Source organism: Formica exsecta, unplaced genomic scaffold (genome assembly GCF_003651465.1).
Source record: "Formica exsecta isolate Colony F162 unplaced genomic scaffold, ASM365146v1 scaffold247, whole genome shotgun sequence".
NCBI lineage: Eukaryota > Metazoa > Arthropoda > Insecta > Hymenoptera > Formicidae > Formica > Formica exsecta.
The window spans coordinates 1,929,787-1,956,728 of record NW_021849743.1 but is presented as its reverse complement, the minus strand read 5'-3'; the positions used below and the strand labels follow the sequence as shown (position 1 = coordinate 1,956,728).

Genomic DNA, 26,942 nt, shown 5'->3' with positions numbered 1-26,942 from the left:
CTCTCTCTCTCTCTCTCTCTCTCTCTCCCTCTCTCTCTTTCTCTTTCTCTCTCTCTCCCTCTCTCTCTCTCTCTCTCTCTCTCCCTCTCTCTCTCTCTCTCTCTCTCTCTCTCTCTCTCTCTCCCTCTCAATGTGCAATTGGGCGATTCCAGTCTATTTTCCGACCACAATCTGCTTACATAAGACTCCCAGTGATTCCCGATCGTACGAATGTATTGAAGCTTCCGTATTGTTTCAAGAGAATTTAATTCCGTATTTCTTATTGATCAAATTTATGCTGAATTATTATGGCAATTCGCAAATATTTTAGAGACCGCAAAATTATTCCAGATCAGCGATTCGACATTGAAAACATTTTAAGAGCTTTTATCGTATTTTACATACAAACAAGCCCTCGCGGAAAGACGATGTTTGTAAATTCTTCGCATGCGATTAGCAAGAAAAAATATCCAAAAAATTACCAGAAGAATAACATAGGATTTTTCATTAAAGATCGATAAGATTTGTGAAAATATTTGCGAAAAATCACGCTATTGGTCTAAAATTATATTTCACAAGCCCTCGGTATATAATTCCAAACAGCATCACAGATTCTACGCACATTCTGCGTCCTAAGCTATAGTTGCCAGATGGTAGTCGAGGATCACGTGCTACACTAAAAATACTAAAACGTCGTGTCTCTCTTACCTTCGATTTCTGGATATCATAAAACCCCATCGAGATAATAACCGTTTATTTGACGTCTCATTCGTCGTTCGTGTCCCATATCGATTTATCAATCTGTTTGGTCACATCAGTACGAAGGAGAAAGAGAAACCGGATCTCCGGTAAATTATTTTGGTTTCTCTTTCTGACGTGTACTTAAGATTTTTGCCCTCATTTTCTCTCCCTATCCAGGGAGCTACTACGTTGCTCTCTGAAAAAAAAAAGTTTGTGTGCTTATCACACGTGCGTCTCTATTTTCTTTCCTTCTACGCCGATCGAAGACAAAGGTCACTTAGTCGTATTTTTCGCAAATTAAGAAAGGTGAAAATATATTTAATTGAAAAAGAGCCCGCTGCGCTGTGATTATTATCGTAATGAAATTAGTGATATTATGAAAAAGTCCACTGAACAAAATAACACACATTATGTAAAAGACATACATAATTAGATATTTAAAAAAAAAATAATATAATGTAATAAACAATTAAGATATTAAACATCTTTACAAGATTGTTTCCTTTAATCATCGTGCAGAGACGCGACAAGTTATTGATAGGCGATATTACCTCAATCAGGAAACAACCGCTCGTGAATTTATCAAATCCGATGATATAGATTTTATTTCTCAAGACATATTCTATAATAGAAATCACAGTGCACATATCTTTGGAACAGCAAATCTTGCACGTGTATACGATAAGTCATAAAAATAGCATTTTTTAAGCAAATAAAATTAAATTAATTTTTATGTCTTATAATAATTGCACTTGGCTTTTTCACAATAATTCTCCGTTATTAAACTGCACATTTGTATACAATTTATTTATAATATGTGACAATAACATGATTATTCAAACGTGTCTTACAATTAGTGAAAAATATAACGTAACGTTTTGACACATATTTATTCCGTATAATATTATACATATGTGTATAAATCAATCGTCAACCGAATTTGGAACAGAAAATTATTCCAAAAGTCGCGATACGGTTTTTTCATCGAATTTATGATCCGCATAGGATCATCCATCTTCCCCGATATCTGAACGGCTCAGAGATAATCGAGATAAAAATGTCGATCATCGTACCGTTCGTATTGTCAATCATGTGGGCGAATCTCGTTTATCTGACGAACGTGCGTAGGAATAAAATCGATTTTTCTTTCGTAAAAATAAATAAATATACATATTTTTTCATATTTGCACGCTATCCAATATTTTACGCCGAAAAACTGCAATAAAACATAAAAACGATGTTCCCGAATCAGTGATGCCGTACGCTTTTGATTGCTTATGTATAAAAAGTTGCATATTCACAATTGCAATATCCCGTGAATTGTAAAGGGTTATCAACAAACATTGTTTCTTGGAAGTTATAGAACGTTTTTTTTAGATTATACAGAAAGTTTTTCAGCAGATTTAATAGAAAAAGATAGACGGAAATTATATATTATGAACATTTTCCAAACTCTGATGTTTTATTTTTGTTCTTTTACAAATTAGAGCGATATAAACCTGTTGTCTTTTATTTCAGATATGTACTTTTAATAAACTATGAGCTCTATTTCTCTCTTGACTATTTATCTAACCAATCGCGTCTTCTATTAATTTTTACTTGCAAACGTTTTCTTGCAATTGGAATCAAGTGTTCCTCTGAAAGAAATCAAGAGTGTTTCCCTTTAAATATCGAGATTTCTTAAGTTACTTAGTGACAGAAATATATTCATAAATTTATGAAAGTTCGATATTTATGGATGATGACGATTTTTCATGTAATATTACATTTGAATTATTTTTTTGTATTCCGCCAAGTCTTAAAAGTACGAAAATGTTCTCTTTTTGTTAGAAACTTTCCAAGTTTCACTACTACGCAAACACACACACACACCATTTGCATGAATCAATTTGAAAACTTTATTTCGCGCCCCACATATAAGCTATTCGCTACTTTGGCAGCTGTCACATTCTTTATCTTTTAATATTGCCTGTATAAGTTAAAAACAAAGTTGTCCCTTTTTATGTGTACCATTTTTTTGTCATAAGTCTTATATCAATTTTCAATATCAATTATTTGTTTCCCAAATTCGATACATTAAAATATTCATGACATGAAAACGTTCTCGATGTTAGATATTAATTGCTCATATTATTTTTATTATATAAAATTTAATCTTTGAGAGAGAAAAATAATTTAAATAATATAAATAAATATTAATAAATATATTTAAATTTTGGCTTTTTTATTTCTGTTTCTTAGGCACAGAACTTTCAACACGTAATTTGAGAAATGTCACGATAATATCCTCGTAATATTTGTAGATTTTTATTTCGCTCGGCTCTCTTTTTGTCTCTCTTTCCCCCAGCCTTTTCGGCATGGATTAATTTTTACGAATTATGCCCATCAGTTACCATTATAACATTACTTATAAAGCTATAATTTTTAATAAAACTCGTTAAGCTTATTTTCAAACATTTTTATTCCGTCTAGAATCCTCATAGCCGTTTAGCGGCTTTTTTCGAGTTTTGCTCGTCGTGGTTATAGTCCCTCGAGAATTTTCAAATGGGCATTATATCATTCTTTTTTTCTCTCAAATACGGATGACAATCATTATAACCATCGTGCCAAGAATTTATTCACGGAATGTACACGAGTTAAGCAACAACTGAGAAAAACCGTTGAAATTGCCCGCAATGTGCTGTTTACTATAAGAGAAAATGGAACGTGTGGAAGATTTAATTGCATTTGTGTTCGGGCGCGTAATATATGGCTCGTAAATATTCCACTTACTTTATATTAATATTATTTATAAATAGAAAAAAATTTTTGTGAAAAGCCTTTATACATGCTTAGTTTTGATTAAGATTAACTAATGTGAAAAGCGTGCCTGGCTTTAAAAGTTTGAAAAATTAGAACATTACAATACGCGCACCATTTATTTCCTTCTACTTTATAATATAATTCGAGATAAAATCTGTATATAATTATAATATATATAAATATGCTCACTGCTCACTGGTCACTGCTCACTGCTTACATTTCTCGATACTTGTCGCGATCGCATTTAGAAAAGGAATTTGACGGAGCGCCTCGCTCACTACTACATTATTTCTCAAATGTTGCCACACGAATGATAACAAGGCCATAACATGTAAACAAAAACAATAGAACGCTATACGCCGCCGAGGCCAAATACCATGTTGTTGATAATTTGCTGCTGAAATATTTTACGTATTATGTCATATTTATGTGCGGAATATTAAATTATATAAATATTTTAATTTTTATCAATATGTTTAATGTAATAAAAAATAACGATATATTTTTATATCTATTTACTAAGATTCAACTTCGAAATATTTGAAACAGATGATCTTTTCGGAAAATTTATCTTTTAGATGCCTCATCGCACATTTTATAAATGAGAGACATAAAAGCGGAATGTATAAAAATTATATAGCCAAAGGATGTTCGCGTGCGTATAATGAAAGAACGAAAGCTCTACCTGGATATCGCAAAGGTCGAGAAATATCTGAGAAGTTGTGAGAAAACTGTAGATTCGTTTTAATAAAAAGAACACTGTTTTCTGTCATGGTTCACATCGTAATAGCATTTTCTAAGTTTTACCAATCATTCTATTTAATGAAACGGTGCATTTTTCCTTTCGATACCTGGTGTGCCCTATGCAAAAATCTCTCCGAATAAACTTTGATTATCTTACCTCTCGAAAACTTTGACATTTCGCGGAAAATAACAGACGTAATGAAAGCTCCTTTTTCTTGTACGAAGTAATAAAATCGCGGAACGTGATCTAAAATAACAACAAATGTAGACAAACGGTTTCAGCGATGTTATTTGTTATCACGATTTTTCTCAATATGTTCCATAAAGCTCATGAAGTTTTAGACAAGGGACTTGTTCGCATCTCATAAATGACTAATTTCTTAATTTATGAACTCCTAAATAACATCAAAAATGTCTTCTTTCTTTAAAAATTCTTTTCTAATTTTTATTATAGTTATATATAATAACATATAAAAATTTGTGGGTGTGTTAGAAAAAATAATTAAAAGTTTCAAAAGTATTTCTAACATGTTTGTAATTTTATTAATATATTTTCTTAATATTCTTATAATATATTTTCTCGACAATTAATTAGCTTTGCTACAAAGTTACTTATTATACATGAAATCCTTTCAATTGAATTATCGATGAAAGTTTATAAATTTAAATTTTTGAGTACTTTTATGAAGAACATCCCTTGTTTCCTTTATTTCAAGCCGTTTATTCCCTGCAAATTATGAGACGTGTAAGTAATTTAATCAAATTACGCGTTAATCTTACTGTGTAGGATATAGGTTTCATTTCATTTTACATCCTGTCTTACACGCGCGAGAAACTGAGGAATCAAATAAACCTTAGTCTGCATCCTTCTTGTTCTTATAGTCGCAGTGGTGGTGGCCTTTTTCATCTGCTGGGCGCCATTTCATGCACAAAGACTATTGGCCGTTTATGCTCAGAGCACCACATCTGAACCAGGAGATGCCCTGGTCATAATATATACCACGCTCACGTATGTGTCAGGAGTGTTCTATTATCTATCTACCACAGTAAACCCGCTCCTCTACAATATCATGTCTAACAAGTTCAGGGAGGCCTTCAAGGTGAGTCTTCGAGCTCCTCCGGAGAGCTGGATTTAATTGGTTTTAATTTCTCCCTTTACGAGCAATTTTATAATCTGGTACTTGTGCTTGTGACAAGAGTAGAAAAATATATATAATATATATATATAGCCACACGACACACACCCCCATATATAACAAATTATACATACATAATATATATAGTATATAATGTGTATCACACATATGATATATAATATAATATACACAGAGTATTTAGGCATATGTACAATATTTTTTTAGCTTTTTTTCTCTATTTAACTTAATTCTAAAGTTCTTATCTAGAAAATGTTTTCTTATCCATTATTGTTAATACGTCAGTTATGATTACATAATAAAATTGCAAAGATTAAGTTTTAAAATTTCATAAGCATAATTTCATAATCTTTTTTTGCAGTCGATGCTATCTAAGAATTGCGTCAGGAAGTGCTCGTCTCACAGGAGTAGCCTTCGACAGCCGACTTATAGCAGTTTATCGCGGTATCAGAGATCCATGAAGCATCGATTCGACGGCGTTCAACATTCGCCCTCGATATCCATCAGCGACGAGCAACAGCGATTGATGCATATCGCTCTGCCGAATAACGTAAATTCCTGCGAGGTGAACGGACTCGCGAAATCACGGAGCGAGCAACAGATACGACCTGTTGTCGCGATTAGAGAGACCGCAAGCTGCCGGGAATATGCCAGAAGCATGTCGAGAGGCTCCGATTCTAGTCAGCTCACCATGACAACGTCGTTGGGCAAGCAGGGTCTCAACAACGAAGGCAACAACAACGTGGCCACGAACGAGTGTCCGCCAAGGATACATAAGTCGCCGAAAGCTGTCATTTTAGGTAGCATCCGTCTGCCCTCATGCTTTCGCGACGCGAATTAATCCGTAGGTCCTATCTCTAACAGCAGTCCTTAAATCAATGAAACAGGTCGTTTTTATTTAACAAATTAATTTTTGCCGAGGGGACACGTCCGTACAATCTGTTATACTTATGTATCTATAGATAATTTTATATATATATATATATATATAGAATAAATATTATATCTCGCGAAAATACAAATGATAAAGATCCAAGTGTTTTTATCTCAACTTATTGAAAAAAATATGCTTTGAAAAATTTAAGTAGATATTAGATTTCTTTTACGTAAACACAACTTTCGATAGGCGTTTGCAAATAGCATAAGATTTGAAAGCCAATATTTCAAAATTGAAAAGAAAATATTAATTACTTACAAAATATATGAACTTTTAAAATAAATGCTTCTCTCTCTCTCTCTTTATTGTTTTTACGATTACTTGCTGCAATTTTTATTTATATGTTTCGAGGAAAGCTACGGGAAAAATATTATCAGATGTTTGACATTTCCAGCAGGGATTCTTACGGAGAGACTGGGCCTCGGCACGAAAGGATTCTTCGCGCAGCATCGAAAAAATTCATCGACCAGCCCGACGAGACCGAAACCGGAAAAACCACCGGTTGCAGTGATGTCGCCTAAATTCCAGAGTCACCCAAGCATCGAGAGTGCCAATACGATCAGCAATTCCAGCCTTCAGGATCTCGACGAGACCGAGTTTACCGGGTCTGAGCTGGCGCGGTACATGGGCGAATTGAACTTCGATCTCGTCACCTGACATTCGTTCATCGAGGCGAAACGTCGCCTCTCGAAGTAGATATTTCTCGCGATCTTTGCATGCAGTATCGCAGACTTATAGAGCCTTTTAATATAAAGATCTTGACACTATAATATCTATATACCTCATACGAGAACGTGCTGTTACACCTGCAATTAAAAAGTTTAACAATTTGCAAATCTCGATACAATTATGGATTTAAGTGCAGGACGATACGCGAGACACATTGCATCATCAAGATGAATGAATGCGGAATATGCGACAAATTTGATTAGAATCGGTTTTTGTGAAGTTATTATTGCAAGAAGAGAAAAGACTATTGATCCAATTATGCGAAGATCTGCAGATATAATATAATAAAACAAATAACGGGAAAAAAAAATGAAAAAGATATGTTAAAGTCGTCTGTGAATCGGGTGTTACATAAATAAATACTATCAGTTATTTTATGCAAGTAGCCAAAAATGTGGCATAAACAAGATAACTGAATGCTTGATATTTAAATTACATATATTTGCGAACATTTTACTTCTCTGTCCAACTGACTGTCCTGACTGTTAATAATACTAGTACCTCGCGCAGATAGAATTTACAATATCGGCGTTCCTCTAAGAATGTAAACATGTATATATAATAAATATGATGATAAAGACGTTTTCGCATTGATGACGCAAAGTTCTAGTATGTAATAATGTGAAATGACTTGTCACGATCGCGCAAGATCGCGCAAGATATCTTCTTTAGCCATCATCGGTATTAATATTCCGTGATAAATTTATATTTCTAATTGTACAAAAGATTTTAACGCTAATCACAATCAAAATTTTATATGGAATTAGAAACCTGTGTCACTTATTTTCTAATATATTTTTGTTATGCAAAACTATGATTTTTGAGAAGAATTACTAGTTTTCTCCTTCCGACAGTTATCAATTATAAATAAAAGACTAAAGTAAATATTAAATCCAAAACGGATTAAAGTTATGGGATTATAATGTTATAAGATAAGATTAATATTTTTCTTTGCAACCCATTTCTGGCAAAATAAAATTAAAAAATATTTATAACTAAACAATGCTATAATATTTCTCATTGATGCCATATGCTTGTTGTAGATATAATGTAACTTCAAATAAACTTCAAAATTTATTTTTATCTACATCATATTAACTGTACCAAGTTGAATTTTATTTGAACGACAATAAATACGTTTGTATGTACAGGTTGAATCTCTATCATCGTTTGTATAAACAGCAACTGTACGATATATGCATATAATTTGCTAAATAGAAATGCAACGATTATCTGTTTCTATATATTAACAATTGCGTGAGCGTCGTCACTTGTTATCACTTTAGAAAAGGACACTCTTATCAGAAACTCTTTATATCTCGTAGATTATTTCGGATATTTTTACGCTGATATATAATGATAAGACAATTTCTTCTAAAAAAAGTTTAAAAATAAAAGACTTTGACGGAATAAATTAAAACATTTATATTTGATAAAGAAAAATAATTTTAATTTAATTAATTTAATTTTAATTTTAATTTTCTTTGCATTTGTATTTACATAGCAATATTAACGATTATTCAATGATTGGAAAGTAACCGATTAAAGCTACTCGCAATTAATATATAATTTTTTTTATAAAATGTCGCAGAAAGAGTTAACAGTTAAACGTAACATATTCGCAATTGACAAAAAAGTATAAAAATAGAGATTGTTTTATTTATAATTGAGTCTTGGGTCGCTTCTCGATATATGCTTTAATGTTGGGAAGCGCGCGAACCTTCTCCACCAGCTTCTTCAATTCCGGATGATTTTTATTTATATCTCTTGCCAGGGCAGAGTTTAGATATTCAGAATATGCAGCCCACAGAAGATCTGCCCACGATAGCTAAAATAAAAGATAATCAAAATGTATTTTTATATTCTTGCAAAGATAAAAATAACGACCCGAGAAAAAAAGGTATAATAGTAATAACATGTGATTTTATATAAACATGTAATTTTATATCATCATATAAAATTACATATGTTACCAGATCTTTTCATGACTGATTATGTATATTCACGACTGACTATATTATATAATTTTTTCTCGGGGTGACAACATCCCGTGCAAAATGTTCAAAAATTATTTACCTTGCCACCAACAAAGTATCCGCCGTTTCTCTTAACTTGAGCCTCCAGCTTGTCAAGATAGAAGGGCAATTTTTCGAAGGCGATTGTTTTGAGTTTCTCCTTGATAGCGGGATCTTTTTCCACGTAGTAGGCGGATACAGCTACAAGAATTAATTTATATTGAAATTTTATACAATGGTATTTTTTTTGCAAAAGGAGAAAAAACTCGCGAGAAAAGAGCGATAATGATATAGCCCGACAATCATTCAGGAAGTGTGCATGTTGATTACAAATATAACCTCGGCTCTCTTTTATCGACACAATATATCTCGTATATAACGTGAGTTGCATCAAATGTTGACTATGTATCTCACGTTGACGGAAATATTGAAGAGTCTAGAGCTGCACGTACGTATTACGTGTAACAGTTATGTAATTACCGGTCTATCATTTTTCCGCCCTTGCCTGTACCAATCTCACCTTGTCTTAGATCATCCATAGTTTCGACTGTAGCGTCAATCTCCATGGCCTCGAGCTCGTTGTTACCATATAAATTGCCCCTCTTAGCAACGAAGCGAGCGATTGCCTTGGATTGATGATACGGTTTACCGTCGACTTCCAAGACCGGCACTTGTCCCATAGGCAAGCGTGTAAGCATGCCTAAAATTCATTAAAATTCAATTAAATTAGAAATAATAAAATGTGTCTTCAACAATTAATTTAAGAATCAAAAAATAAGTTTTATAATATTAATCAAACACAGAAAAAAAAAGAATAATTGAAATTATAATCGGGATCATTTATAATTTTAAAATGATAGTATATGAAATTATAACGTACTAGATTTCACCTTCGGCCAGTCGTCAAATTCGACTCTAACATCTTCAAATTTGATGCCGCTTTGACTTAACAAGTACCTAATTGGCTCCGCAATGCCGGTGACATTGAAATACGTTAGCTTGTATGTAGACATGTTCTGAAAATTATATTTCAGTAAACAGTGAATATATAATATACTTTTGGCATTTTTGACACTCTTCTAATGCTTGATTATATTCAATTTATTATCCTTACACTAGGAAAATCATTTGCATTTATTTTAAAATATTTTTATATGTATTTAAAATTATTAATTTTAAAATAACACTTTATTAACATTATCTATATCGAATCAAAAAACAATTTACAAAATAGAAAGACAAAATGTAATTCCTCAATACCTTGCTGATAATCCGTAACTTCTACGGTGACAACCGAGAGTTTGACAGCCGATACGGAGTTTGTTGCAAACCGAGAATGACTGAGATCTCGCTAATGCGATGCCCCACGTTATATTGGGGATGTAAAAAGAGAGAGAAGGGTTTGGAAACTCTTATGGAAGAACACTGAAAATTCTTATACACGCACACACAGTAACAAACTAACTCACTAGACAATCTAATCTGTACGAATAACGTATACACATGTGTAAAGCATAGATAAAAAAATTGTTTTTTCTTAAAATCCGGACGTTATCATCGAGAGACATGAAGAGTTAATAATTACACCGATAATGTGTTGAAAATAATTTTTTTATGTATTCTTGTTTGTTGAATATAGGAATGTATATATCAGAGTTTTACTGTTATTCTTAGCTTTTATATGACTTTACTACTTTGCTTTAAAATATATAAGAACAAGTATATTAGAGAGTATAACATAAATATTTTCCAAATGTTTTTCATTCATAAAAGCGATACATTTGTCTTATTAAATTAAATTTCTTTCGTGAGAAAAAAGTAGCGCCGCGATACTGGCAAATACTAGCTGTGTGATTTAATTCAAAATATAAATTAACTTTATATGAAGCTCTCTAAAATTATATATTTTAAGTAAAATTAACTGACTCCATATTAAAAAAGAGAAATGTATAATTTTATATTACTATAATTATATAGAAAGAAAGTATAGAGAACATGTTAAAAATTTTTGCACGTAATGCACAGAAATCTAAAACAACATAATCAAAAAAAGATCATTGGATATAATGTAAAAAATATTGTATCTTTCATTATCAATGCAATAATCGTGACAGAAGATAACTTTATGCCATCCACACAACACTATGCTATTTGTGTCATCAAAACGTGACAAATCAAATATATTATCTATGATAATAACATACGTACTCGAGAAACACATACACGTTGTATGCGATATTATTAGCTAGATAAATTTCTTAAAATATTTAGTCAAAAACATATATGATTATGATAATGAAATATGCTATATACATAATATTTTGCTTCTGTAAATAATAGAATTGTAAATGTAAAACTTTGCAATGCAATTTACTTGCCTAATATTTTTCACAAAGATGTATAGCGTTTGAATGTCAACGCGGTCTCGTTCTTTCAATTTATCACATTAAAGGATGTGGTTCTCTATATACCTATATTATCTGCAACATGCAATATATAATTATGTGAACCGCGTTGTATCTATTTTGTGTATTATTAATAGAGATAACTCGTTACTCCTCCAACAAAGTAACCACCGTTTTTTTGCACCTGAGCATCCAGACGTTCCAGGTAGTACGGCACCTTCTCTTTGGCATTTTTGAGTTTCTCTTCTTTAGCTATTTCATTGTCTTTATAATGATAAGCCGTAATATCTATGACAAAAATAAGAATTAATAATAGTTATAAACAATTTTAATCAAAGCGTTTGAAACGATCAATTTCGTTGAATTAAATTTGCGATGCTGTAAACCTAACCGATATATATCCACAGTATCGATAATTGAGCTCACGAAAATTGTGGTTCAAATCATTTCAAATTTTCTTAATAACAAACAAGAGAAGAGATTGAGGATATAAATAATATATTGTGTCTCACTGGCGCGTAAATCATGTATAGTATCGACGGTAGAATCAATTTCTAGAGATTCCCAATCGTTCTTGCCGACAAGACCGTATTGTTTTGTCAAGTAGCGGAAGATAGCTGTAGACTGAACAATTTTCTTTCCATCTACTTCGAGCATAGGTACTTGGCCGAACGGCGTAGCTGAAAAATGATAATAAAGTGTATGAATATAAAATATAAAAAATTGAATAAATTTTGTTACAATGAAAAGCTATTCAAATTCCATTTCAGTTTACTTTTATGCGCGAGAATGATATATCAACATACACACATACATATGCACGCGGCTACAATGTTTTACTGAAGGATATATGTATATATATTATAGTTTGTTCATATAATAATAAAGCTATATGTATATTCCATTTATACATGGAGCTTATTTATAGATACTTCCTATTTCGATTGCTCCTGCATATGTCCAAATAAAAACAAAAAGTTCTAATTATAAAATCAACGGCAAAAATTCTGCCGTTTATTTATAATTTGCTGCAGTTTGTTTATAATTAAGCGGAACATATGGCACGCACGCTAGTGCGTTCATTTTACGAGACAAAAAGCTAATTGTACTGGAAGCCATAGTAGAGCCATGGCAATAGTGTTTGTGGACACACACGCGCGCGTGCACGCACGTTTTTCAGCTCCTGGCTCGTGTTTTGATTAGTCATTAAACCCACCGGCCGGTACTTGGCTCAAAGGCCAAAAACAACAGTAATTTTGAAGGGCTGCAACTTTGCGAAAAAAAAATCGTAGCGACTTCACTTTTTTTTTTTAAATTGAAGTGGAAGATTTAAACTTTATGACGATGCAAACAGTGTCCCTGAAAAAAATTTTTCCATGCATTCCGTGCATTCCGTCAAACTTTGCAATTTTCAGTATGCCAAACATGCCCTCAGATTTCAGGGGTTACAGGGGTGGGGTGCATTGCATGCAAAAAATGGAGGTAAAGTAGACTTCAAACTTCATTTTGAAAAAAAAATCATTCATCTACGATAATTTTTCGCGAAGTGGTCGGCAGTCAAAATTGGCCAATTTTCCGCAAATATTTTCTATGCCATAATTTTTTTGAGCAGTGTAATTACCTTTTTTTATAATAAATTTTATACGAGAAAAAATAAATTATAAAACACAATTCAGGTTTCAAAAGCACCGCTTTGTGAATATTTAATACGTAAGTATGTTCGCAATATCGATAGGATTTTAATTTCCTAGAGAGAATGGTTTTTATTCGACCACTCCGATAATTTTAATTTAATTAATTTAATTTTAATTTTAATTTTCTTTGCATTTGTATTTACATAGCAATATTAACAATTGTTTGAAAATTACAAAGTAACCGATTAAAGCTACTCGCAATTAATATATAATTTTTTTTATAAAATGTCGCAGAAAGAGTTAACAGTTAAACGTAACATATTCGCAATTGACAAAAAAGTATAAAAATAGAGATTGTTTTATTTATAATTGAGTCTTGGGTCGCTTCTCGATATATGCTTTAATGTTGGGAAGCGCGCGAACCTTCTCCACCAGCTTCTTCAATTCCGGATGATCTTTATTTATATCTCCTGCCAGGACAGAGTTTAGATATTCAGAATATGCAGCCCACAGGAGATCTGCCCACGATAGCTAAAAAAAAGATAATCAAAATATATTTTGATATTCTTGCAAAGATAAAAATAACCCGAGAAAAAATGGTATAATGGTAATATCATGTAATTTTATATAAACATGTAATTTTATATGATTATATAAAATTACATATGTTACCAGATCTTTTCATGACTAATTATGTATATTCACAACTGCCTATACTATACAATTTTTTCTCGGAAAGACAACATCCTGTGCAAAATGTTCGAAGATTATTTACCTTGCCACCAACAAAGTATCCGCCGTTTTTCTTTACTTGAGCCTCCAACTTGTCAAGATAGAAAGGCAATTTTTCGAAGGCGATTGTTTTGAGTTTCTCCTTGATAGCGGGATCTTTTTCCCAGTGGTAGGTGGATAGAGCTACAAGAATTAATTTATGTTGAAATTTTATACAATGATATTTTTTTCGCAAAAGGAGGAAAAAATCACGAGAAAAAAGCGATAATGATATAGCCCGACAATCATTCAGGAAGTGTGCATGACTTGTTGATTACGAATATAACCTCGGCTCTCTTTTATCGACACAATGTATCTCGTATATAACGTGAGTTGTATCAAATGTTGACTATGTATCTCACGTTGATGGAAATATTGAAGAGTCCCGAGCTGCACGTTATGTATTACGTGTAACAGTTACATAATTACCGGTCTATTATTTTTCCGCGCTTGCCTGTACCAGTCTCACCTTGTCTTAAATCATCAATAGTCTCGACTGTAGCGTCGATTTCCATGGCCTCGAGCTCGTTGGAACCATATAAATTGCCCTTCTTAGCAACGAAGCGAGCGATTGCCTTGGATTGATGATACGGTTTACCGTTGACTTCCAAGACCGGCACTTGCCCCATAGGCATACCTAAAATTCATTAAAATTCAATTAAATTACGAAATAATAAAACGTGTCTTCAACAATTAATTTAAGAATAAAAAAGTAGAAACTTGCACATTGCTTCCTCATCATTTTATCTTACAAAGCTTAAGCTGCTTTAAGCATGCGGATTTATCAAACATCCTTTAATAATACTCTATTCATGTAAAAAAATTTAATCCGATATCTCAACATTTGCGAAAATTAAAATGTATACAAACATTTCTCAAAAAATTAAAAATTTTATAAAAAATGAACCTTTTCATCGATTCTCACCAAATTCAATACCAACCATCCTTGAATGATACTCTATAAAACTCAAAAAAAAATTTTGTCACGAAAACAAAGGTTCCTCTATGAGGAAGCAAAAAATAAGTTTTATAATATTAATAAAACACAGGAAAAAAAGAATAATTGAAATTATAATCGAGATCATTTATAATTTTAAAATGATAGTATATGAAATTATAACGTACTAGGTTTCACCTTCGGCCAGTCGTCAAATTCAAGTCTAACATCTTCGAATTTGATGCCGCTTTGACTTAACAAGTACCTAATTGGCTCCCCAAGGCCGGTGACATTGAAGTACGTTAGCTTGTATGTAGACATGTTCTGAAAATTTTATTTCAGTAAACAGTGAATATATAATATACTTTTGGCATTTTTGACACTCTTCTAATGCTTGATTATATTCAATTTATTATCCTTACACTAGGAAAATCATACGGATTTATTTTAAAATATTTTTATATGTATTTAAAATTATTTATTTTAAAATAACACTTTATTAACATTATTTATATTTAATCAAAGAACAATTTACGAAATAGAAAGATAGAATGTAATTCCTCAATACCTTGCTGATAATCCGTAATTTCTAGCGACAACCGAGAGTCTGACAGTCGATACGGAGTTTGTTGCGAACTGAGAACGATTGAGCTCTCGCTAAAGCGGTGCCCCACGTATTCAATTATGACTGCGTTCCGTTTCATGCACGATGCGCACGATGCATTACTTATCCTTGTTGTTCACCGAATGTTAAACAAGGATAAGTCATGCATCATGCGCATTATGTATAAAACGGAATGCAGCTTATATTAGGGATGTAGAAAGAGAGAGAGGGAAACTCTTATGGAAGAATACTGGAAATTCTTATACACGCACACCCAGTAACAAACTAATTCACTAGACGATCTACTCTGTACGAATAATGATACACATGTGTAAAGCATAGATAAAAAAACTATTTTCTTTTAAAATCCGGACGTTATCACCGAGAGAAGTGAAGAGTTAATAATTACACCAATAATATGTTGAAAATAATTTTTTTATATATTCTCGTTTGTTGAATATAGAAATGTATATGTCAGAATTTTACAGTTTTTCTTAGCTTTTATATGACTTTACTACTTTGTTTTAAAATATGTAAAAACAAGTATATTAGAGAATATAACATAAATATTTTCCAAATGCCCTTTGCTCATAAAAGCGATACATTTGTCTTATTGAATTAAATTTCTTTCGTGAGAAAAAAGCAGCGCCGCGATACTGGCAAATACTAGCTGAAATCACCGCTGTGTGATTTAATTCAAAATATAAATTAACTCTATATAAAGCTCTCTAAAATTACATATTTTAAGTAAAATTAACTGACTCCATATTAAAAAAGAGAAATGTACAATTTTATATTACTATAATTATATAGAAAGAAAATATAGAGAACACGTTAAAAATTTTCGCACGTAATACACAAAAATCTAAAACAACATCAAAAAAAGATCATTGGATATAATGTAAAACATATTGTATCTTTCATTATCAATGTAATAATGGTGACAGAAGATAACTTTATGCCATCCAGACAACACTATGCTATTTGTGTCATCAAAACGTGACAAATCAAATATATTATCTACGATAATAACATACGTACTCGAGAAACACATACACACGTTGCATGCGATATTATTAGCTAAATAAATTTCTTATAATATTTAGTCAAAAACATATACGATCATGATCATGAAATATGCTATGTACATAATGTTTTGCTTCTGTAAATAATAGGATTATAAATGTAAAATTTTGCAATGCAATTTACTTGTCTAATATTTTTCATAAAGATGTATAGCGTTTGAAGGTCAACGCGGTCTCGTTCTTTCAGATTATCATATTAAATGACTTTCTCTATATACCTATATTATCTGCAACATGCAATATATAATTATGTGAATCGCGTTGTATCTATTTTGTATGTTATTAATAGAGATAACTTGTTACTTCTCAATGACTCGATGAGTTTTGTGCGCATAAAAAAGATATAAAAATGCAGAGAATATTGACGCTGAAAACATAAAGAAAAATATTAAAAGAAAAAAAAACACAATTATAATTAATATCAAGAAAAATAAATAATTACGATATTAATATTGAGAGGAAGATAAGATTTAAAAAACATCATTACGAGCCGAAAAATTTGAGCTTTGTTTTTTTCTTTAATATGTTATCAATTTTTTATAGATTCTTTAAAAAAAATATATACCCATAAAAAAAATATCGAAAAATTCTAAAAAGATTCTTTAAAAAATATGCCAAAAAGTTATGTGTCCACAAATTTTAGTAATATTCAAAAAATATTCAATAAATGAAATGTTAGTATACAAACAGATTCAAACAGAAATCGCAACAGATTGGCAACTGTGTCTGAAGTTGATGATATAACGTAATAGCAGAGGATGACCAAGCAGAAACCGAGCAGAATCTGACAAACACTGATTCTGCTCTTGTATGCCTGCTCGATTTCAACATCAATCCGCTATCAGTATCTCGTTAACAAACAGAGCTTTATTTCTACCAATATTCCTCTAACTGTACATACATTGTATAAAATTTGCAATTTTTCTGCCAACAAAATTTGTAGCAGTAATATTTATCACTGTGTAATACGTACGTCACACGTTTCCAGTTACTCGATGATTAGGTATAGTCCTTCCCTCGATTCCAATTAACGTGTGTGACCTTCGGTTACATTACATGTATACTTTGCGATAATATAGCGACATGGCAACCGCAAAAGCCACGTCACGATATCCTATAAAAAGTATTTTCAATGTTGTATTTGCTTGTGTTTCGCACGATGACAAACTAATCATGTCACATTTATTTTATTTATTTTATACCTGCCTTTCGCAAGTCATTAGCGCTTTGGAAATATATATAAATTTAATCCGAGATATTTAATCTCAGAAAATCTCAGAATTATCAAAACCGTAATTTTTTTACATTAATAAAGATTCTCGTCTATGTCGCTTAACATTTCCGTTATTTTCGACGCAAGATTTTTTCTAGGCGCATTCAGTATAAGTAAAATATTTATTTCAATTTGAATATAAATATAAGAATTATTTCATAAAATGATCAAAGGGAGGTAGGTACAGTGAATACAAGAATATAGACATGCTTTAACAAATTCTGAATAAATAAAAAAAGTGAAATATGTGTGAATACAAACAAAATCAGCAATACACATATATACAAAATAATAAAGAAGTAGCGATTTATTGAAATATAAAATTACAGAATGCGAAAAAACAGTCTTGTTAAAGTTCCATTAGAAATAGTCTTTTAGTATTCTTATTATCGTCGTATTAATATACGAATAAAAATCAGCCTTCACCAGGTATTAAAATATATACCTATCCGGTGTGCACATTTATAAATCTATCATACATATATTTTACAAATTTATGCACATTGGAAGAAGAAAAAATTGATACTTGATTCAAATTGACGAGCAATTAACGGTCAAAAAATCAATCATCAATAAAAGTACAGAAATGACATTGATGATGTTTACGGATATATATCGCTCGGACGCTTTTCAATCCAGCTCTTGATGGCCGGTATCTCCTCGACCTTTTGTTTGAGCTGCTTCAAGTTATCATAATTCTCGATTATATCCTTTTTCATCATGAAGTTTAGATAGTCCAATAGAGCGACAAAAGTAAGATCGGCCCAAGTTAGAGCACCGCCAACAAAGTAACCACCGTTCTTTTGCACCTGAGCATCCAGACGTTCCAGGTAGTACGGCACCGTTTCCTTGGCGTTTTTGAGTTTCTCTTCTTTAACCGTTTCATTGTCTTCATAGTGATAAGCCGCAATGTCTATAACGAAAACAAGAATTAATAATAGTTATAAGCAATTTTAATCAAAGCGTTTGAAACGATCAATTTCGTTGAATTAAATTTGTGATGCTGTAAACCTAACCGATATATATCCACAGTATTGATAATTGTGGTTCAAATCATTTCGAATTTTCTTAGTAACAAACAAAAGAAGAGATTGAGAATATAAATAATATATTGTATCTACACTCACGGCTATACAAATCATGTGTAGTATCGACGGTAGAATCAATTTCTAGAGATTCCCAATCGTTCTTGCCGACAAGACCGTATTGTTTTGCCAAGTAGCGGGAGATAGCTTTAGACTGAGCAATTTTCTTTCCATCTACTTCGAGCATAGGTACTTGGCCGAACGGCGTAGCTGAAAAATGATAATAAAATGTAAAAATATAAAAAATTGAATAAATTTTGTTACAATGAAAAGCTATTCAAATTTCTCTATCGCATTTTATTTTCTGTGTTCTAAAAAAATTCTCTCTAAATTATAAATTTATTATAATTAAAATGAAACAAATTTATTACAGCAGTAGCGGCAGTTTATCGGTCAGTTTAAATTACACTAAAATGGTTTACTTATATCAATAGACTGTTTATATACATTGAAAACGTATAGCGAACGCAACATGTTTGTCATGAAACAATTGAATACAGAGCATTGTATTCGCATAACAATGTCGATTGTCCTGTAAGGTATTGCAATGCATAATAAGAAACAAAAACTTCTATTGTCGCGCATGGAAATAACATTAATTTCCGTTTCTGTGATTTAAGCGAGGAAATCCAATGTAATAATAGATCTATATATAATAGAATAATACAAAAAGAATATTAAGACATTTTATATTTGAAAACAAAAAATTAATTATAATAAAAATCACTTAATGCTTCAGAAAATGGAAAAAGTAATATCAGAATCATCAGAATCATTTTTTCTCCTGATCTGTCGCAAATTTTTATAAGACAAATTTGAAGAACAATCAAGTCGAATTAATTAAATGGCTGCGATAAATAAACCAACGCTAATACGACACGTGTCATTAATATTAATATTGATCAATGCTTTACAGATATACATACTTGGCTTAATTTTCGGCCAATCCGCCCTGTCGAAACGATAATCGATGAACTTGGTACCACCATAATTTAATAGAAAGCGAATTGGCTCGGCCAATGCTTGAATAGGAAAGTAAGTCAGCTTATAGGAAGGCATGTTGCTGAAAAAGAATGTGTTTTATAATGTTTATAAAATAAATTATTTTTTTTCTAAATTAAGAAAATATATTCTTAAAAAAACAAAATTATGATAACTCAGATTATATATTTTGTTATAAATACAATTTCCATTTTTTTTAACAATATCAAAATTTTATTCGTTACTAGCAGTTTATACTTTATTCACACGTTCTTGATATTGATGTGACGTCACATTGCAACAGATATTAATATCAGTCAAGGATGTTTTCGAAGAGAAACGCCTTTTATATAATGACGTCTCTTATTTGCAGATCAGTCCTAACTGATATAAATTGCTGCTATAACGCAATATGTACTCTTGCCGCGATTATTCCGAGTCATTCTTTCGATCTCATCATTATTGCTTTATTATTATATCAAGATTTTGCGAATCGCTATTAATCAACCGCTGCCATCAGCTGGCTAGTGACGCGACGGCTTCGGTGCTCTTGTATATGAAATATTCGATGTTACGATATTACAGTATTTATAGACTCGACTTGATCAGTCAAATTTGCATCTTAAGAATAAAGAAAAGTTTTACTTACAGTTAGCTCGAAATAAATTCTATAGGAGAGATGAAGAAGACTGTCACCGACAGTGCTATATCTAGCAATATAAAACCAGCCTTGTTATATGCATCTATTTATTTATCCCTGCCAATTCTCTGTATCCCTCCCACTTTCTTGCATCGGCAATGATCACATCATGCTTCAAACTTGCAAAAGAGATATGAGCAAAACTTCCCTGAGAGCACAATGATCAAAAAAAAATGCAAAAGTATCCGAAAGATGTTGATTCATTTTTAAACTATTATTTAATCATCTTTTGAATGTTATTCTAAATTATCTTTTATCAAACGGTTCGAATTGCAAGTAACGGTGTTGATAAAGCGGGGCTGTAAACTACAGTTATGAAAGTGCCTAATATCTACACAAACAAATCTTACACAAACAGAGATATTGTTCAAAAATTATCACATTCACCTTATACTTAGAATTGTCAGATATTCGATATCTAGTAGATTAAATATAATTTATATTGATAAAGATTGCGCGTAGAAAACTGAAAGTGAAACAAAGATAAAAGATATACCTTCACACTTAGAGATAATGCATTTTTATATTCTTGCAAAGGTAAAAATAACAAGATAACATCTCGCATATGAGATATTCGAAAATTATTTACCTTGCCACCAACAAGGTATCCGTCGTTTTTTTTAACTTGAGCTTCGAACTTGTCGAGAAAGAAAGGCAATTTTTCGAAGGCGACCTGTTTGAGTTTCTTCTCGAAAGCATTTCTTCTTTTTTTCAGTAGTAGGTAGATAGAACTACAAGAATTAATCTATGTTAAAGTTTTACAATGGCATACAATGGCATTTTTTTCGCAAAAGGAGAGAAAACCGCTGTCATTTTTCCGCGCCCATAAATGTAAGAAAAAATAACGCCGGAGTATTGGCAATCCAAATACGTTAGCTGTAATCGCTGTGATGGGTTTAATTTTATTCAAAATATAAAATTAACTCTATATTTAATTCTTTCGAGTTAGATATTTCAACATAAGTAAAATTAATTATATTCCTGCCAAATACATATATTCAGCCAACAGTATTTATATTGCCCTATGTAAAATCTGCAATCTTTCTGCCAACAAAATTTGCAGCAGACGCTTAACGAAATCTATACTTGACAAACTAATCTGATTATCCGAAATATTACAAAACTATTTTTGCAAAAATACTTTTATCAAAATGTATATCAAATGTGTAAACAATATGCTGAAATTTTTTCAGAGAAAGATTAACATGCTCGAAAGTAATCTTTGTCACGGTGTAACACATACATTTCCAGTTACTCGTTAATGAATCATAATCCCTCCCTCGATTTTAAATAACTGATGCGGCCATTGGTTGCATTAAAGATATATTTACTTTGCGATAATATATATAGCCATGTCACGATATCCTATCGATATCCCAAGTTTTATTCAGTGCTATAGGAGAGATATTATCTGCGTTTTGTACGATAGCACAAATTAATCATGCCACATTTATTGCAAAATTTTGTTAAGATACAATCAGTATAAATAAAATATTTGTTTCAATTTGAGTATAAATATAAAAATTATTTTATAAAATGAGAGAGACCGAAGGGAAGAAGGTTCGGTAAATACAAATATACTTTAACAAATTCTAAATAAATGGAAAAAATAAAATCTGCTAGAATACAAAACAAATCAGCAACGCGCACATATACAAAATAAAAATAGCGATTTATTGAAATACAAAATTATATAATGCAAAAATAGCATATTGATTGAAGTTCTATTAGAAATATTTTTACAATATTCTTATTATTGTCGTATTAATATATGGTAGGAATAACAATCAGCCTACAAGAATTAAAATATATATCTATGTTCAATGCACATTTCTAAATCTATCATACATATATAAATTTAAGCATATAGAGAAAAAGAAAAATTGACATTTGAATCAAACCGAGACATAGTATGACATAAATAATCAACGATTGAAAAATCAACCATCATTCAATGAAATTACAGAGCACTCGGCGGACGCTTCTCAATCCAACTCTTGATAGCCGGTATCTCCTCGACCTTTTGCTTCAGCTGTTTCAGATTTTCATATTTCTCGATTATATTCTCCTCCATCATAAAGTTTAGATAGTCCAGTAGAGCGACAAAAGTGAGATCGGCCCAGGTTAGAGCACCGCCGACGAAGTACCCGCCATTCTTCTGCACCTGAGCATTCAAACGCTCCAGATAGAACGGCACCGTTTCCTTGGCGATTTTGAGTTTCTCCTCTTTAACAGTTTCGTTGTTTTCATAATGATAAGCCGCGATTTCTATAAAAAAAAGGATGAAACGTTATAAGCAATTTCAATCAAGCATTTGAAACGATCAATTTCGATAAATTAAAATTGCTGTAAATACACAGAAAAAATGTACAACTTATTGTTTCCATTGATGCGAATAAATCGGTATGTCAATAGTATCGATATCTGAGCTCACCAAAATTGCGATTTGAATCATTTAAAATCTCTAATTTCTTAACAATAAAAATAAAAACAAAGTTTTAAAAAATTAATTAAGAATAATAACGGCATATTATGTCAATACTCACTGGCGCGTACATCATGTATAGTATCGACGGTAACGTCGATTTCTAAAGATTCCCAATCGTCTTTGCCGGCAAGACCGTATTGCTTTGCCAAGTAGCGGGAGATAGCTGTAGATTGAGCGATCTTCTTTCCGTCTACTTCGAGTACGGGTACTTGGCCAAATGGCGTAGCTAAAAATGATATTAAAGAATGTGAATATAAAACATAAAAAATTGTATAAAGTTTATCATAAAAAAAACTATTCGAATTTATATCCCTAAAAATTACATTGCAATTGTTATACAATGTTTGTATTTAAATATTAAGAGGAAGAATCTTGATGATTAATAATTAATTAATTATTAAAGTTAAATTGTATATAATATAATATATAAAGTCTAATTTTTTGGCAATATAGATTTATTTGTATTATTTATTTATTTGTATCTTGTAAGAATTATGTTTTTTTCACTGCTGATCTGATGCAAATATTCATAAGTCAGATTTGTGAAGAACAGTCGAGCCGATTAATTAAGAGGTTGCGACAGATATATAAATGCTATAATACACGTCGTTACAATTGATTGACGCTTTGCAGATGTACATACTCGGCTTAATTTTTGGCCAATCTTCCTTATCGAAACGATCGTCGACGAATTCAGTGCCACCATAGCTGAGCAGGAAGCGAATTGGCTCACCCAAAGCCTTAACGGAAAAATAAGTCAGCTTATAGGAAGGCATATTGCTGAAAAAGATGTTTATTATTCCTCAGTCTCATTGTCATTATAATTTGAGAAATGATCTAATAACATATAATATATGTTTCAATATATAATCTTCCAGGGTTGGGAAAGTTACTTTATAAAAGTAACTCGTTACCGTTACCGTCCTTTTTTCTAAAAAGATAGAACGGCACCGTTTCCTTGGCGATTTTGAGTTTCTCCTCTTTAACAGTTTCGTTGTTTTCATAATGATAAGCCGCGATTTCTATAAAAAAAAGGATGAAACGTTATAAGCAATTTCAATCAAGCATTTGAAACGATCAATTTCGATAAATTAAAATTGCTGTAAATACACAGAAAAAATGTACAACTTATTGTTTCCATTGATGCGAATAAATCGGTATGTCAATAGTATCGATATCTGAGCTCACCAAAATTGCGATTTGAATCATTTAAAATCTCTAATTTCTTAACAATAAAAATAAAAACAAAGTTTTAAAAAATTAATTAAGAATAATAACGGCATATTATGTCAATACTCACTGGCGCGTACATCATGTATAGTATCGACGGTAACGTCGATTTCTAAAGATTCCCAATCGTCTTTGCCGGCAAGACCGTATTGCTTTGCCAAGTAGCGGGAGATAGCTGTAGATTGAGCGATCTTCTTTCCGTCTACTTCGAGTACGGGTACTTGGCCAAATGGCGTAGCTAAAAATGATATTAAAGAATGTGAATATAAAACATAAAAAATTGTATAAAGTTTATCATAAAAAAAACTATTCGAATTTATATCCCTAAAAATTACATTGCAATTGTTATACAATGTTTGTATTTAAATATTAAGAGGAAGAATCTTGATGATTAATAATTAATTAATTATTAAAGTTAAATTGTATATAATATAATATATAAAGTCTAATTTTTTGGCAATATAGATTTATTTGTATTATTTATTTATTTGTATCTTGTAAGAATTATGTTTTTTTCACTGCTGATCTGATGCAAATATTCATAAGTCAGATTTGTGAAGAACAGTCGAGCCGATTAATTAAGAGGTTGCGACAGATATATAAATGCTATAATACACGTCGTTACAATTGATTGACGCTTTGCAGATGTACATACTCGGCTTAATTTTTGGCCAATCTTCCTTATCGAAACGATCGTCGACGAATTCAGTGCCACCATAGCTGAGCAGGAAGCGAATTGGCTCACCCAAAGCCTTAACGGAAAAATAAGTCAGCTTATAGGAAGGCATATTGCTGAAAAAGATGTTTATTATTCCTCAGTCTCATTGTCATTATAATTTGAGAAATGATCTAATAACATATAATATATGTTTCAATATATAATCTTCCAGGGTTGGGAAAGTTACTTTATAAAAGTAACTCGTTACCGTTACCGTTACTCAAAAAATAACGAGTCGTTACAATTTCCGTTAGTTTTTTTATATATAACAATAACTTTACATACAATTTTTTTTAATACAAGATCAAATTAAACACTAAAAATTTTTAAACATTGTCCAAAGAAACAACAAGATACCAAAATGAGTTTTCAGTAGTTTTCATGTAATGCTGCATTCCAACGCTCTTATCAATATTTTCCTTTGTATGAAAATTATACCAAAAAAGTTAAAAAAAAATAACGATAAAAGCAACTGTTAAATTCGTTACTCGTTACCGAAAAATGTAACAAAGTTACTTTTTCCGTTACAAACAAAATTTGTAACGCCGTTACCGTTACAGTTACCAAAAAAAGTAACTGTAACGGTAACGGCGTTACAAGTAACGCGTTACTACCCAACTCTGTAATTTTCTCATCATCTGACATTGATTTAGATTTCATCAGACTAGTAAAAGCCAGATGAGAATAGTAATGTGTCAATTTAAAAAAAAAGTAATTTTTTATTGAAACTAATTATAGTTGTGTACAGGGACAATTTTTTCTTGGTATAATACCAAATAATTAAATAATCCTTGCTCTTTAGAGAAGTCATGAGGGTTTATTAAAATAAAAATTTCGATTTAAGATTTATTTATTTGGTATCGCACCAAGAAAAATTTATGCCCTATGTACAATTAATCAGCTTCAATGAAAAATTAGTTTTCCTTGAAACTGATGCACTACTATCCGTGCCTGGCTTTTACTAGCTCAGTGAAATTTAAATTTGAATTCAACATTGAGAGAGCTTTAATAGAGAGCTAATTCTTCAGTTGATCCCATATTTTGACGTCAGAAGAAATTTTTATTACCAAGGAATGCTTGAACTTTATATTTAATTAAGAAAATAAATGTACACATGGAAAAAAACAGATTATAATTATTCAAAAGATTATAAATAACTCATACTTTATATTTTGTCATAAATAAAATTTCTATTCCTTTTAAACAATATCTACATTTCAGATGTAAAAATTTAAAAATTTCGGTCTGCAAAGTAAATTATTATGGCCGGTAAAACAGGACGGTCCGGCATCACCTTAAATATAATAACGGATTATAAATACCGGCCATAGAGACACTTTTATGATATAACGGCGTCTCTCTTCCAAAGCATTTCTGATATAAATTTCTGCTATAACGCAATATGTACTCGTGCCGCGATTATTCTGAATCATTCTTTCGATCTCATCATTATTATTGTATTATTATATCAGAACGATTAATTAATATATATTAATATATTTTTCTGGTTGATTAATAGCGAATCACTATTAACAAATTAGCCAGCCGGTAAAGGTCTCAATACCCTTTTGGATGAAATATTCGATGTTATATTACATTATTTACAGATTTGAATTGATCGATCAAGCTTGGATATCAAGAATGGAGGAAAGTTTTACTTACAGTTTGCTCGAGACAAATTTTATAGAGAAAATGAAGACAAGAAGACGTCCTTCACTCGGTCACCGACAATAAGGTCTAACAGAGAACAGAGTGGCTGCCATAGACATAGTATATCTAGACCGAGCGTTTGCCTTTATTTAAGGAGTGGGGGTAAAAATACACGTAGAAAAGGACATACTCTGTTTCGTGCCCCTTGCGTTCTTTCTCGCTCGCACAGAGCATAGCGCTCTCTTTCGTCATGCTACGTGCGAGCGAGAGAGAACGCAAG

General features: G+C 31.5%; 6 protein-coding genes across 14 annotated transcripts in view; 1 reads left to right on the top strand and 5 right to left on the bottom strand.

Moving 5' to 3' along the window:
• LOC115236368 (pyrokinin-1 receptor-like) overlaps window positions 1–7,666 on the top strand; it is a 19,549-nt gene extending 11,883 nt beyond the window's left edge. For 2 of the 5 annotated variants that reach the window (XM_029808767.1, XM_029808766.1), the window contains exons 4-6: window positions 5,149–5,366; window positions 5,782–6,220; window positions 6,752–7,666. In XM_029808767.1, coding sequence (XP_029664627.1) covers window positions 5,149–5,366; window positions 5,782–6,220; window positions 6,752–7,014 — 920 coding nt within the window. In that variant the 3' untranslated portion in view covers window positions 7,015–7,666. Of the gene's footprint in view, window positions 1–5,148; window positions 5,367–5,781; window positions 6,265–6,751 lie in introns of all 5 variants that reach the window. The other 3 variants (XM_029808768.1, XM_029808769.1, XM_029808770.1) reach the window with 3 other exon arrangements.
• Window positions 7,667–8,184: 518 nt separating this feature from the next.
• LOC115236370 (glutathione S-transferase-like) lies at window positions 8,185–10,522 on the bottom strand. Its single transcript, XM_029808774.1, has 5 exons — window positions 10,362–10,522; window positions 9,982–10,117; window positions 9,622–9,801; window positions 9,163–9,302; window positions 8,185–8,914 (listed from the first exon to the last, which is right to left on the bottom strand). The coding sequence occupies exons 2-5, from the start codon at window positions 10,112–10,114 to the stop codon at window positions 8,747–8,749; spliced, it is 621 nt and encodes a 206-aa protein (XP_029664634.1). The 5' UTR covers window positions 10,115–10,117; window positions 10,362–10,522; the 3' UTR covers window positions 8,185–8,746.
• A 548-nt stretch (window positions 10,523–11,070) lies between these two features.
• On the bottom strand, window positions 11,071–13,278 carry LOC115236374 (glutathione S-transferase-like). Of its 3 annotated transcripts, none has more exons than XM_029808781.1 (3): window positions 12,019–13,278; window positions 11,678–11,794; window positions 11,071–11,581 (listed from the first exon to the last, which is right to left on the bottom strand). In XM_029808781.1, the coding sequence occupies exons 1-3, from the start codon at window positions 12,161–12,163 to the stop codon at window positions 11,565–11,567; spliced, it is 279 nt and encodes a 92-aa protein (XP_029664641.1). In that variant the 5' UTR covers window positions 12,164–13,278; the 3' UTR covers window positions 11,071–11,564. The 3 variants fall into 3 exon arrangements, with proteins under 3 accessions (XP_029664641.1, XP_029664642.1, XP_029664640.1); XM_029808782.1 differs by having other exon boundaries at window positions 11,691–11,794; XM_029808780.1 differs by lacking the exon at window positions 11,071–11,581 and having other exon boundaries at window positions 11,602–11,794.
• A 30-nt stretch (window positions 13,279–13,308) lies between these two features.
• On the bottom strand, window positions 13,309–15,593 carry LOC115236372 (glutathione S-transferase-like). The gene is made up of 5 exons (XM_029808777.1): window positions 15,417–15,593; window positions 15,037–15,172; window positions 14,381–14,548; window positions 13,916–14,055; window positions 13,309–13,671 (listed from the first exon to the last, which is right to left on the bottom strand). The coding sequence occupies exons 2-5, from the start codon at window positions 15,167–15,169 to the stop codon at window positions 13,504–13,506; spliced, it is 609 nt and encodes a 202-aa protein (XP_029664637.1). The 5' UTR covers window positions 15,170–15,172; window positions 15,417–15,593; the 3' UTR covers window positions 13,309–13,503.
• Window positions 15,594–18,092: 2,499 nt separating this feature from the next.
• On the bottom strand, window positions 18,093–20,673 carry LOC115236371 (glutathione S-transferase-like). Of its 2 annotated transcripts, none has more exons than XM_029808775.1 (4): window positions 20,526–20,673; window positions 19,822–19,958; window positions 18,938–19,105; window positions 18,093–18,723 (listed from the first exon to the last, which is right to left on the bottom strand). In XM_029808775.1, the coding sequence occupies exons 2-4, from the start codon at window positions 19,952–19,954 to the stop codon at window positions 18,413–18,415; spliced, it is 612 nt and encodes a 203-aa protein (XP_029664635.1). In that variant the 5' UTR covers window positions 19,955–19,958; window positions 20,526–20,673; the 3' UTR covers window positions 18,093–18,412. The 2 variants fall into 2 exon arrangements, with proteins under 2 accessions (XP_029664635.1, XP_029664636.1); XM_029808776.1 differs by lacking the exon at window positions 20,526–20,673 and adding an exon at window positions 20,135–20,288.
• A 1,323-nt stretch (window positions 20,674–21,996) lies between these two features.
• The window catches only part of LOC115236373 (glutathione S-transferase-like), a 9,215-nt gene continuing 4,269 nt past the window's right edge, over window positions 21,997–26,942 (bottom strand). Inside the window, exons 4-6 of one of the 2 annotated variants that reach the window (XM_029808779.1) lie at window positions 24,950–25,086; window positions 24,365–24,532; window positions 21,997–22,844 (exon numbers count right to left, since the gene is read on the bottom strand). In XM_029808779.1, the coding sequence (XP_029664639.1) occupies window positions 22,537–22,844; window positions 24,365–24,532; window positions 24,950–25,086 (613 nt within the window). In that variant the 3' untranslated portion in view covers window positions 21,997–22,536. Of the gene's footprint in view, window positions 22,845–23,122; window positions 23,291–23,707; window positions 23,864–24,364; window positions 24,533–24,949; window positions 25,087–26,942 lie in introns of those variants that run through there. The other variant, XM_029808778.1, reaches the window with a different exon arrangement.

What these genes read in the sequence shown, in the direction of transcription:
- LOC115236370 (XM_029808774.1), bottom strand. Translation starts at nt 10,114, where the DNA reads ATGTCTACATACAAGCTAACGTATTTCAATGTCACCGGCATTGCGGAG. An exon ending in CTGGCCGAAGGTGAAATCTA is followed by an intron (nt 9,802 to 9,981) that starts GTACGTTATAAT and finishes AATGAATTTTAG; the next exon opens with GCATGCTTACACGCTTGCCT. An exon ending in GATACTTTGTTGGTGGCAAG is followed by an intron (nt 8,915 to 9,162) that starts GTAAATAATTTT and finishes CTTTTATTTTAG; the next exon opens with CTATCGTGGGCAGATCTTCT.
- LOC115236374 (XM_029808780.1), bottom strand. Translation starts at nt 12,163, where the DNA reads ATGCTCGAAGTAGATGGAAAGAAAATTGTTCAGTCTACAGCTATCTTC. An exon ending in TATACATGATTTACGCGCCA is followed by an intron (nt 11,795 to 12,018) that starts GTGAGACACAAT and finishes TTTTTGTCATAG; the next exon opens with ATATTACGGCTTATCATTAT.
- LOC115236372 (XM_029808777.1), bottom strand. Translation starts at nt 15,169, where the DNA reads ATGTCTACATACAAGCTAACGTACTTCAATGTCACCGGCCTTGGGGAG. An exon ending in TATTGATGATTTAAGACAAG is followed by an intron (nt 14,056 to 14,380) that starts GTGAGACTGGTA and finishes TAATTCTTGTAG; the next exon opens with CTCTATCCACCTACCACTGG. An exon ending in GATACTTTGTTGGTGGCAAG is followed by an intron (nt 13,672 to 13,915) that starts GTAAATAATCTT and finishes TCTTTTTTTTAG; the next exon opens with CTATCGTGGGCAGATCTCCT.
- LOC115236371 (XM_029808775.1), bottom strand. Translation starts at nt 19,954, where the DNA reads ATGCCTTCCTATAAGCTGACTTACTTTCCTATTCAAGCATTGGCCGAG. An exon ending in TTGGCCGAAAATTAAGCCAA is followed by an intron (nt 19,106 to 19,821) that starts GTATGTATATCT and finishes ATCATTTTTCAG; the next exon opens with CTACGCCGTTCGGCCAAGTA. An exon ending in TACACATGATTTGTATAGCC is followed by an intron (nt 18,724 to 18,937) that starts GTGAGTGTAGAT and finishes TTTTCGTTATAG; the next exon opens with ACATTGCGGCTTATCACTAT.